This window comes from Pogoniulus pusillus, chromosome 13 (genome assembly GCF_015220805.1).
Source record: "Pogoniulus pusillus isolate bPogPus1 chromosome 13, bPogPus1.pri, whole genome shotgun sequence".
Lineage (NCBI taxonomy): Eukaryota > Metazoa > Chordata > Aves > Piciformes > Lybiidae > Pogoniulus > Pogoniulus pusillus.
The window spans coordinates 26853392-26865439 of record NC_087276.1 but is presented as its reverse complement, the minus strand read 5'-3'; the positions used below and the strand labels follow the sequence as shown (position 1 = coordinate 26865439).

The 12048-nt window shown below is 46.7% G+C and overlaps 1 protein-coding gene across 11 annotated transcripts in view; it reads right to left on the bottom strand.

Annotated features, from left to right (window-relative positions):
• The window catches only part of MAD1L1 (mitotic arrest deficient 1 like 1), a 511231-nt gene that overhangs the window by 216317 nt on the left and 282866 nt on the right, over positions 1-12048 (bottom strand). For all 11 annotated transcript variants that reach the window (XM_064153680.1, XM_064153676.1, XM_064153678.1 and 8 more), the window contains exon 15: positions 6573-6663. In XM_064153680.1, the coding sequence (XP_064009750.1) occupies positions 6573-6663 (91 nt within the window). The remainder of the gene's footprint in view (positions 1-6572; positions 6664-12048) is intronic.

Below are 12048 nucleotides of genomic sequence, written 5' to 3'. Positions count from 1 at the left end.
CTGAGCATCCTCATGGGCCTTCTCTGGACACTCTCCAGCATCTCCACATCCCTCTTGTCCCAGGGGCTCCAGAACTGGATGCAGTACTCCAGGTGGGGTCGCAGCAGAGCAGAGCAGAGGGGGAGAATTCCCTCCCTGGCCCTGCTGGCCACACTTGTGCTGCTGCAGCCCAGGCTCTGCTTGGCTTTCTGGGCTGCAAGTGCACACTGCTGGCTCCTGTTGAGCTTCTCTTCCAGAAGCACCCCCAAGTGCCTCTCCTCAGGGCTGCTCTCCAGCCACTCACTGCCCAGCCTGTTCTCAGGCAGTTCACTGATGGACCCCGCAATAGGGAATTGAGTTTCTTCTATTCTGACAGCAAAAACTTAGCATCAATAGCAGCTTGTGGTGGGGAAAAGTTTCTTGGTGACTGCCCCCATACTATGTAGCCAGCCAATTCCTTCTGAGTTCTTTGAGATAATTGGCAAAAGTCAATTATTTCAGAATTTATGAATAGTAATATTGCATTTTTATCAGCATTGCTGTCACACTACTGCCTGTCAGAAACTACTTACATGACCATAAGGAAAAGCTTTTTTACTGTGAGGGTGACTGGAACAGGCTGCCCAGAGAGGCTGTGGAATCTCCTTCTCTGGAGACATTCAAAACCTGGATTCATTCCTGTGTGATTCACTCTAGGTGACCCTGTTCTGGCAGGAGGGTTGGACTAGATGGTCTTTTGAGGTCCCTTCTGACCCCTAACATTCTGTGATACTACTGTGTGCAGTGGCACTGTGCTCAGAGTGTCAAACCATGAACCCTTCACACAGCCAAACCATCCTTATATGGTTTCAACTGGTCCTTGAGATCGGTTCTGTGACCCTGTTCAGGTTTCCTAGACTGCCAGCATCCACAGGTGATGCCTACACTCAGAAACAAGCAAGAAAATCAAGACTCCCTCCATTCAGCCTCATCACTACACATGCATACACTCAAAGAGATGAAACTATGTCTTGACTATGAGACTAGAGGTGATTTTCAAGCCCAAACACATCTCAGTGTAACAAAGAACATCTCCCTGACTTCCATCTGTACAGATCCACTTATCTGAACTCTAACTGGAGTTCCATTTTCCTCACCAACCAGCTGTGAACTAATTATGAGGACTTCTAACTAGTCCTGCTCCCTCTCCAAGCATATGGATCCAATTAAGTCAAACTGCAGCTGATTCTAATCAATCTTCCTTGAAGCAGCCAAACTTGAAGAATCTCTTCTCTCCTTCAGCTCGAAGAGTAGAGGAGAGCAGGAAAAGCAGGAGAGTAGGATTTGCATAAGGAACACTTCACATCCGCTTGGTTGCCTGCAAACACAAGGCTCCTAGCAGTAAGAAATGCTAATTGAACACTCCTCACAAGTCTTTTCCTCCCACTTTATCCAAAAAGCACTGATTTGATCAGTCTCTTTTCTTCCTGGCATTGAGCTGCACTTTTCCACCAGCAGCCTGGGAAGATGGCCCTGACCATTTGAGATAACTAAACAAACCAAACCTTTCACTGCAATCTCAGCAGGTCTTCCCACCACAGGGCAAAGCAGTAATGGTGCATTTGCTTTTCTTGAAGCCTTTTTTGCTCATGGAAAGAAAGAAGGGTAGGGAAGAGGAGATTAAATAGTCTAGTTAAACTCACTCTTGTCATAGACTCTTTGAATCCCTCTCCTAAGCCACAGCTCAAACGCTATGGGGAGGCACCCTCAGTAGGGTGAATTTCTCTACAGTTCCAACATTTCTTGTGTTTTTGTAATCTGAAGTTTTTATTAGCAGTAAAGACCTGAGCAGTGAGTAATACCCATGCTAAAGTCTTTATACCAGTGAAGGAAAATCAATGCAGCCTGCAACTAGGTGTCAAGAGCCAAGGGCTTTGGAAGAAGGGGTGTGTGGAGGTGGAAAGTGCCTTCAGCTGTAATTCATTCTGTCCCCACACAAGCACAGAATACAAAGAGATGTCAGGTGTTATGTGCACTGCTGTGGATGGCTATCAGCATCTCACTCTCTTTATTTTCTAAGACTGAGCTCAGCAGCTTGAATCACACAGCTAAGAGAAGTGGACCTTCCCACCTGCTCCTTTGCCCTCTGGCCAGTCCACCAGGGTCCTGTAGTTCGGAACGTGAACGATTTGGCTACAGCAGCCAAAGCAGAAAGGAGCAATATTCATAAGCCAGAACCCAGATAGGGAAGCATGTGAGAGAAGGCAAACATCTGTGAAACTTCACTGCTTTCCACATGTGAACACAGTCAGGCATTGATGCTTTTCATTATCAAGTATTAGCCACATCTCCCTGAATTTCATCCACCACATGCAGTCTCGTGAACTCAGCAGCCTTCAGGCCAACGTGGAGCAGCAGTCCAAGTCTTGATTCTACAGCCTGCCTTTTCCTCTTACAAATCCACCCTTCCTATCTCTCTTTCATTTGGTAGATACAACTCTAGCAAGCCAGAGGTTTTATTTCATAACAGAAAGAACTTCAGACAAAAATGTCAGAAATCACCCTGGTCCCACCTTGTTTAATGTTACCTCCTTCCTTTCTCTCTCACTGCCTGATCTGCTGTTGTGCTTTTCCCACATTTGTAATTTCAACCAGTTTTCTGTTCAGGAAATCTTATTTCTGCTCAGTAAATCTTCCTTCTGCTTTCTGTCAATAAAGTTTGTCCTTCCCCCCCCCCCTATTCTTTGTGAGATGTTATTTTAACCCATTATTTCCCAGTGATTCCTTTCAGAGATGGGAATAAATAACATGTCAAGCTAGCAACATTTCAGTGACCTTATCTGAGTGTATAATAATATTTTCAGAGGATTTGCTCTGTGCTGATAGAGGCAGTGAATTTCTAAGCTTATCCTTAACTTAGTGAGTTCCCACTGTAAGGAACATTCTTCATTGTGGTTATAATAAGAAACTATTCTAAGCTAGGTCTGTCAAGGGATTTGATCATAGAATCACAGAATCATCCAGGTTGGAACAGACCTCCAGAATCAGTCACACTGGAAGGGACCTCCAAAATCATCCAAGCCAACCTAGCACCCAGCCCTGGCCAATCAACCAGACCATGGCACTAAGTGCTGCATTCAGGCTTTGCTTCAACACCTCCAGGGACAGCAACTCCACCACCTCCCTGGGCAGCCCATTCCAATGCCAATCACTCTCTCTGACAACAACTTCCTCGAAACATCCAGCCTAGACCTCCCCTGGCACAACTTGAGACTGTGTCCCCTTGTTCTGTTGCTGCTTGCATGGCAGAAGAGCCCAACCCCACCTGGCTACAGCCTCCCTTCAGGGAGTAGCAGACAGCAATGAGGTCTGCTCTGAGCATCCTCTTCTGCAGGCTGCACATCCCCAGCTCCTCAGTCTCTCCTCACAGGGCTGTGCTCCAGGCCCCTCACCAGCTTTGTTGCCCTTCTCTGGACACTTTCCAGTACCTCAACATCTCTCTTAAATTCTTGACTCTAAAGGTAAGTTAAAAAAGAGCAGGAAAATGTCTTCCCTTCTGAGCAGTTCTGAAACCTTGACCATTCAGGTGGGCACACACTGATCGATGCTGACATTTTAGCATTCAGCTTACATATTCCTGCACTTATGCTTTCCTCTGAAATCCTCTTTTGTAGCAGCTGCTTTTGGTATTCAGTCCTGTAAGCCACAGGTAAAGTGAGAAGCTAAGGAAGGGGAATCTACCTCCTGCTAAACAAAGTGTTAATCCTATGTCAGCATCCTTGGCACAGCAGAGCTAAGAGCATGGTTACCTCAATTCAGTTCACTGACCTTTCAGTGGACTAACAGATTTGTCTTTCCTAGGCTTGTCAAGCTAGTTTGCCATCCTCCTCCTCTTTCTCCACACCTCCAGTTAACTCATCCCTCTCACATAATTTTTACCCTGCTTTATCTGCAGGTCATTCCTGTTCTTCCCTTCCCACTCCACAAAGCCCTGACCTGTACAATACCGCAGTCGACCAGCGAGCACCACAATGAGGTTAGCTTATGGGGATGCTGTGATGAACTTTCAAAGGCTTCCTGTTGAACAATACAACTGTTACTGCAGAGCAGCTTTGCCACAGTATGAAAGTCCAATCTTGCTCCTATCATCACTTTACTCTTCTGTATTATGAAAGCTCAGCTATCCCTATGATAGGTACTGGTAACCTTCTGTATGGAGGACCAGAAGGCAAATCATTAGCAAGATCACACTGAAGAATTTGGACCTTTCCTCTCTGAACATGCAATTTAGAAAACTTGGTCTTCTGGCATCTCAAGAGCAGTATGAGCAAACAGAGCAGAGCATCCTGAGGTGTCACAAAGAAAATAGAGAATTTCTCTGGTCAGGCCTTAGAATCATTGAAACAGTCAGGGTTGGAAGGGACCACAAGGACTGTCTAGCTCCAGCTCCCCTGCCATGGGCAGGGACACCCTACCCTAGAGCAGGCTGGCCAGAGCCCCAGCCAGCCTGGCCTTAAACACCTCCAGCCATGGGGCCTCAACCACCTCCCTGGGCAACCCATTCCAGCCTCTCACCACTCTCATGCTCAACAACCTCCTCCTCATGGCCAGGCTGACTCTCCCCACCTTCAGCTTTGCTCCATTCCCCCCAGTCCTGTCACTACCTGAATCATGAAGGCAGTAAAACAAGATTAATAAAGCACTGTTGGGAGGGAAAGCTTTCAGTAGTTGAATATCTGGACTGGAGTAAATACTACCAAAAAACCCCATCCCTGGAGGTGTTTAAGGTCAGGCTGTCCTGTCACTCCCTGAGAGCTTAAAAAGTCCCTCCCCAGCATTTTTGTAGGCCCCTTCAGATACTGGAAGGCCACAAGAAGGTCACCTTGGAGCCCCCTCTTGGAGGAGCCTCGTTGGAGAAGCAGTAGCCTAAGACAGTGCTGGCAGATGTGGTGTGGCCTAAGTGAGCTGTATTCTGCTCTGAAACCAAAGCTGATGTTGTGTTTGTTGGAGACCTAAGCATCCAAACACCGGCCCAAAAGCTTTCATCTCCTTCTGATGACTGAAACCCAATTAAAGGAGAGCTGGGTGACAGGTTTCACACTAAACATGGCTCAGCAGAGATGCTCAGCAGCTCTTAGCTCCCTGCTTTATCAAAGCTGTCACTTCCCCTATCTCTAGGAATTGGTAATAAAAAAAAAAGAAAAGATTTGATTTGTCTCTAATAGGTGTCAAGATAAAAATCAATGGACTGTCTGAAACCTGGGTAATTTCAAACCTGTAGGTTTTCTACCATGGAGCAATTTACATGAAAATAGAAAGAAAAATAAAAGAGAAAGAGAAAAAAAAAAAAAAAGAAAATTAAGAGAGTGAAATACTACAATACCAATTTGTTTGGCATATCAGAGAGAAGAGAAAAGAGAGATAACACTGTTCATGGCAGGATGGGCTTTGATTAAACAAACAGGTTCAGGTTCTTGTTTGCTCCAGCACCTTTCAAACTGGAAGCACTATAAAAGCTTGAAGAAACTCCCATGTCTCTCCTCTGCCCAGAAAAGCTGTTCTCAGAATGAAGGCAAGCTGAACAGGCAACACAATCAACGGCTGCAGGTGTCCCTGACCTCCTTCAAGGACTTCATGGATCTATCCAGAGTGAAAAACTGAAGACCTTCTGTCACATAGGACAGCACTATCTCAGGAATCATAGAATCAGTCAGGGTTGGAAGGGACCACAAGGAGCAGACAGTTCCAAACCCCCTGCCATGCCCAGGGACACCCTACCCTAGTGCAGGCTGCACACAGCCTCAGCCAGCCTGGCCTTAAACACCTCCAGCCATGGGGCATCAACCACCTCCCTGGGCAACCCATTCCAGCCTCTCACCACTCTCATGCTCAACAACTTCCTCCTCACAGTCACTCTGAATCTCCCCACTTCCAGCTTTGCTCCATTCCCCCCAGTCCTGTCATTTCCTGAGAGCCTATGAAGTCCCTCCCCAGCTTTTTTGTAGGTCTTCAGATCCTGGAAGGCCACAGTAAGGCAAACCACCCAGAGCAGTACAGCAAAAGTAACAGACCCTTTTGCCCTTGTGATCCTACACCTTCTGCTCTCCATACCTGTGATCTGGGGATGCTGTCATGCCATCCTTTCAATGGAACTGATGCTTCCTGGCTGAGAAGACTAACACCTAATGAGACCACAAACTGGTAGACTCTGCTATCTCCATCACTGATAGCAGCAGTGGAGTCCTCAGTGCAACCAGCACTCAAGCTCTGCCTATACTCCTGCTTCGGCAGGAATGACTTTGGACAAAGACAGTTCATTGTAGTGAAGTCATTGAAAATGGAACAGGTTTTAAGGCTCCAAAGAGTTTCAAGGCAAAGGCAAAGAAGATGACAACTGCATTTGTGTGATGGTATCTGACATCAAAGCACCCCAGCAGGACGGTCAGAGACACAAGTGTGTCTCTGCAGCTTCCACAAGCTTCTGCAGAATGCTTTGCCCAGATGGAGGGAAGTGCAGCTGCATGCTGTGAGCATCCTGGCACAGCTGCTAGAACAGCTATGGGGAGTGAACCATGTCAGGCTCTCCAGCTGCTCTGGACCACTACATTTCCTACCTGCAGAGTTAGCTTCTCCAGTTTCATTTCCAGAGATCTGTTCTCCTCTTCCAGCTTACTGCGTTCAGCTTCCAGCTCCTCAATTTTCAGCCTGGAGAGGAAGGGAAACTCAATAAACACCATGTCCCTGCACAGTCCCACCACAAATAATCAAGTAAAACAGGAAACCACAAGCAGTATCAAATTATTCCTGTATTCAGGATGACACAGCAACACCCCAGAGACAGTTAAATCATCTGACTACAAGACACAAGTTTGTATGATGAAAATACAATTTGTAAAAGCCCATTAAAAATATCTAACTTGACTATACAGCAAATCCAACCTAGATACTTCCTGCAGCATGAACTGAGCCTAGACCATCATGTTTAATAACTACCAACAGCTAAAATCTCCACGAGTGCATCAAATCTCATTTTGATCTGATTTATACTTTTGGCCTTCACGATACTCCTTGGCAGTAAGCTCCACAATTTAATTATCTGCTGGGTGAAAATTTAGCTCATTTTGGTTTATTGCCTCCTATGTGAATACGTCGCTGAGTGCCTGCAAGTTCTGCTATGAGAAGCTCCAGTTCTGGAGCTCCCATTACAAGAAGGATGTGGAGATGCTGGAGAGTGTCCAGAGAAGGGCCATGAGGATGCTCAGAGGGCTGCAGCAGCTCTGCTGTGAGCACAGCCTGAAAGAGTTGGGGCTGTGCAGTCTGCAGAAAAGGAGGCTCCCAGGTGACCTTCTTGTGGCCTTCCAGCATCTGAAAGGGGTCTACAAAAAAGATAAGGAGAGACTTCTGAGGCCCTCAGGGAGTGCCAGGAGTGGGGGGAATGGAGCAAAGCTGGAGGTGAGGAGATTCAGAGTGGCTGTGAGGAGGAAGCTGTTGAGCATGAGAGTGGTGAGAGGCTGGAATGGGTTGCCCAGGGAGGTGGTTGAGGCCCCATGGCTGGAGGTGTTTAAGGCCAGGCTGGATGAGACTGTGTGCAGCCTGCTCTAGGGTAGGGTGTGCCTGCCCATGGCAGGGGGCTTGGAACTGTCTGCTCCTTGTGGTCCCTTCCAACCCTGACTGATTCTATGATTCTAACTTTTGAGTAATTTTAGCACTCTCCATATCCCTTCACAGGTCTCCTCTGTTATTTCCTGATGGATATCCTATTCTTTCCTCACAGTCAGGATTTTCCACATTTCTGCTCATCTTTGCTGCTTTTCCTTGTTCTTCAAGTTTTCTATAGCTTTTTTTTTTCCCCCTCAAAACTACAAACAGCACTCCGAGGTATTCAGTGGTATAATGGAGCTTTCTGTTTTGTTCTCAACTTCTTTTCTAACACTGCCTGGTATCCTGTTTGTCTTTTTAACTATGGAGCACTTACCTGATATTTTAAGAAGCCTGTTCACAATAATGCAAGATCTCTTTCTTGAGTGATAATAGCTCATTTAGAGCCCACTTTTGTGGGAGTCAAAGTAAAGGCTCTTTTTTTTTTCTCCTTATGGGCAAGGCGTTTGCAATTATTGACGTACAACTTCATTTCCCACCTCCAGCAGCATCCTAAGGCTCTTCTGAAACTCTGAACGGTCTGATAAGCTGAATAATTCCCTATTATCTCAATTTCTGTCACCTCACTACTCACAAATTCCTCTTTGTGTCGGATGCAAAGCGTTCTAGGGTGCAGTGGAAACCCCAGGTATTGTGAGAACAACATTCATTCTTTGATTTTCCAGCTTTTAACTTTATATGATGTGAGCATATTCATGGAAGAAAAATGCATCAAGCTTTACAAAGTGAAAGATGTTTTATTGTCTCTGGCTCAAGAAATCCTGGAGACAAAGCACTAGAAAGTGGGAGAACCTTCTGGCAAAGTACCCCAGCTCGGATGGTCATCTACCACTGGCCATCCCTGCAGACAGTACCCTGGGACAGTCAGGCCTTGGTGATTTTTATCTCCTTATTAATCCAGCAAAGAACCTTCTTCTTCATTCCACTACAGAAAAGTTTCTTTGTGACCTCTGGCTCAAAGCTTTTTGAGAAGTCAAACACATCAACCATATCAGCTTTAGCCAAATGACTGCTGAATCCCTCTTGTTGGGCAGGAGATACTACTATAAAATGCTTGATGCAACATTTTTGCTTGCATTGAACTACAGAGTACAAAAATCCTAATGCTAATTCAAGAATCTCTCCTCTCACATGCTCATGTCCTGCAATCACACAATTGTCAAGTTCGGAAGGGATCTCAAGGATAATCTAGTTCCAAACCCCTTGCCATAGGCAGGGACACTTCCCACTAAATCAGGTTGCCCAGAGCCACATCCAGCCTGGGCTTAAAAACTTCCAGGGATGGGGCTTCCACCAGCTTTCTGGGCAACCTGTTCCAGTCTCTCATTAGGCTTATGGTGAAGAACTTCTTCCTAACATCTAAATCTCCTCTCCTTTAGCTGGAGAGTCCCCCAGTCCTGTCACTACCTGACATCCTAAAAAGTCCCTCCCCAACTTTTTTTTATCCCCTTCAGATATTGGAAGGCCACAATAAGGTCTCCTGGGAGCCTCCTCTTCTCCAAACTGAACAACCCCAACTCTCTCAGCCTGTCTTCATAGGAGAGGAGCTGCAGCCCTCTGATCAACCCTATGAAGAGCGGCTGAGGGAGCTGGGGTTGTTTAGCCTGGGCAAGAGGAGGCTCAGGGGTGACTTCATTGCTGGCTACAACTACCTGAAGGGAGGTTGTAGGCAGGTGGGGGTTGGTCTCTTCTCCTAGGCAACCAGCAACAGAACAAGGGGACACAGTCTCAAGTTGTGCTGGGGGAAGTCTAGGCTGGATGTTAGGAGGAAGTTGTTGTCAGAGAGAGTGATTGGCATTGGAATGGGCTGCCCAGGGAGGTGGTGGAGTTGCTGTCTCTGGAGGTGTTGAAGCAAAGCCTGGCTGAGGCACTTAGTGCCATAGTCTGGTTGATTGGATAGGGCTGGGTGCTAGGTTGGCCTGGATGATCTTGGAGGTCTCTTCCAACCTGGCTGATTCTATGATTCCATGTCTCTTCCCTGGATTAGCTGTGTAACTAACGCGTTTACCAGTGATCTTTGCAGTCAGTTTTCTCAGGATCCTTTTCCAGAACATGTATATTTTAATTATCTGGCTTGATAATCCTCACATTTAAACGACCTAAATGAAGCTGAAAATCTTTGCACCACGACAATTAACAATGCACAAATCTGCCAACATCCCAAAACTCCTGCGAGGGAAATCGCAGGCGCAACAAAGAAGTCGACTCTCAAATTCACAGGGCAGAAGCCACAACCTTTGCCATGGAAGCTGATTGATCTACAACATCTTCAGCTCAGAATTGCCTCCTTTATAAATATGCAGCCTGAATTGCTTAAATGATTTGTAAGCCCGACCCCTGCTGGTAATTTTTAAATCTTTTAAGGTGTCATTCCTACTTTTTTTTTTTCCCCTCCTCTTTTGGAAGCTTCTAAAATGCCAAGGAGCAGCTTTTAGCATTGTCCAGGCCATTAAAAAAGATCATCAGTAATTTCCCAAAGAGACACAAAGCTGGCAGGGATGGAGGATGCTGAAGAAGCAGGAGGCTGAAAAGGTCCAGGGTGGGGGGGAGTGGGGAAAAAAAAGGGGGGGATTCAGAATGGAATGAATGCTTTTAAGGGTGTGCTTCTAAATGGGTGGCAGAGCAGGCCACAAGAAGAGCAATGTTTTTCTCTGAGGACCAACAGCACAGCAGCTGCTGAAAGGTCAGAGAGCGACACAGGACTCTCATCAGTACTTTCTCCATCCTTGACATGCTGCATTTTAATTTAGAACACATTTCTCCCAATCCAGCTTCCCAGATAAGATGGGATGTTGCCACTCTTTGCCTGCAGAACTTCTCTCCATGTGGAGGTTTAAACTCAGGCTTCTCAGATGCCCTTTAAAAAGCATTCATAGCAGGAGACACTTCAAAGATCCAAGACACAAGCAAGCTGTAACAAGGGGAGGTTTCAGTCATTACATTTTTCATAGAATCAAGCAGGTTGGAAGAGACCTCCAAGATCATCCAGTGCAACCTAGCACCCAGCCCTAGCCAGTCAACCAGATCATGGCACCAAGTGACTCATTCAGGCTTTGCTTGAGCACCTCCAGAGACAGCAACTCCACCACCTCCCTGGGTAGCCCATTCCAATGCCAATCACTCTCTCTGGCAACAACTTCCTCCTAACATCCAGCCTAGACCTCCCCTGGCACAACTTGAGGCTGTGTCCCCTTGCTCTATTGCTGGTTGCCTGGCAGGAGAGGTGAAATTGTGTTATTTCACCTGCAGTTTTAAGATTTAATGGATTCTTTGTGCCTCACTCAGGCAGATGTGCCCACCCCATGTATTCTGCATGCTCAAGATCACCTGTGAGCATGGCTGAGGTTCACAGCCTCTCCCCCATGGGCTAGCCCTAAGGCTCCTCCCTCAGATGCCTTCTCTTTCTCAGCAGTCCAGCCCAGGTTATCCTCCTTCCCAGCCACAGGGTGCAGGACCAGGGGAAGGGCAGCCCTCTCCTCCACACTGCCCCACCTCTGCTCTCCTTCAGAGATGCTGCCTCTGTGCTGAGGACTGAGAGCACAGCTGTGACCTCTTTGTGCCAGAGAGGTTGGTAGGACTGACTGGTGCTTTCACTATTCACCCCTCTTCTAACCTATTTTTAACACTGTTAAGTGTCCTGGATCTCCAGTGGAAAAGCATTAAGAACCATTAGCAAACAGTTTGTGCTGTTCTAGCTTTGCTTTCCAGCCCTGGGGAGCTCTTCCCCATGGCTAAGAGAGAGGAGCAGGGGAACTCCTATCTATATATAAACACAGCAAAGCATTTGCAGCTGGTGGTGAAGACACAGCAGTCAAATATTGAAAAATATTTACTTGTTTTGCCCTTGGATTTTTTCATTGATGTGAAACTCAAGTACAAGGCCAAGCGTGAACTGCTTTTGGATGCAGCAACATCCCCAAAGGTGGCCTTCATCTGCACACACTTTGTTCTTGCACTGCCCAGGGACATCCATGCAAGATGAGTGATGCTTCCCCTTCTCCCAGGCAACCAGAAATAGAACAAGGGGACACAGTCTCCAATTGTAGCAGGGGAGGTCTAGGCTGGATGTTAGGGGGAAGTTCCTGACAATGAAAGTGATTGGCATTGGAATGGGCTGCCCAGGGAGGTGGTGGAGTCGCTACCACTTGAGGTGTTGAAGCAAAGCCTGGCTGAGGCACTTAGTGCCATGGTCTGGTTGATTGGACAAAGCTGGGTGCTAGGTTGGGCTGGATGATCTTGGAGGTCTCTTTCAACCTGCTTGATTCTATGCTCTTTTATCACCAATTTGCATGCCTCAACTTGTTACATATGGGAGCTACTTTCAGGTAGGGAGAACAATCCAAGATAAATTCATGTGGGAACCACAGAAAGCAGAGTACAGAAACATCTGGGTAGAGCATAACCATTTATCAACTTAATGTTTGGCCTGGG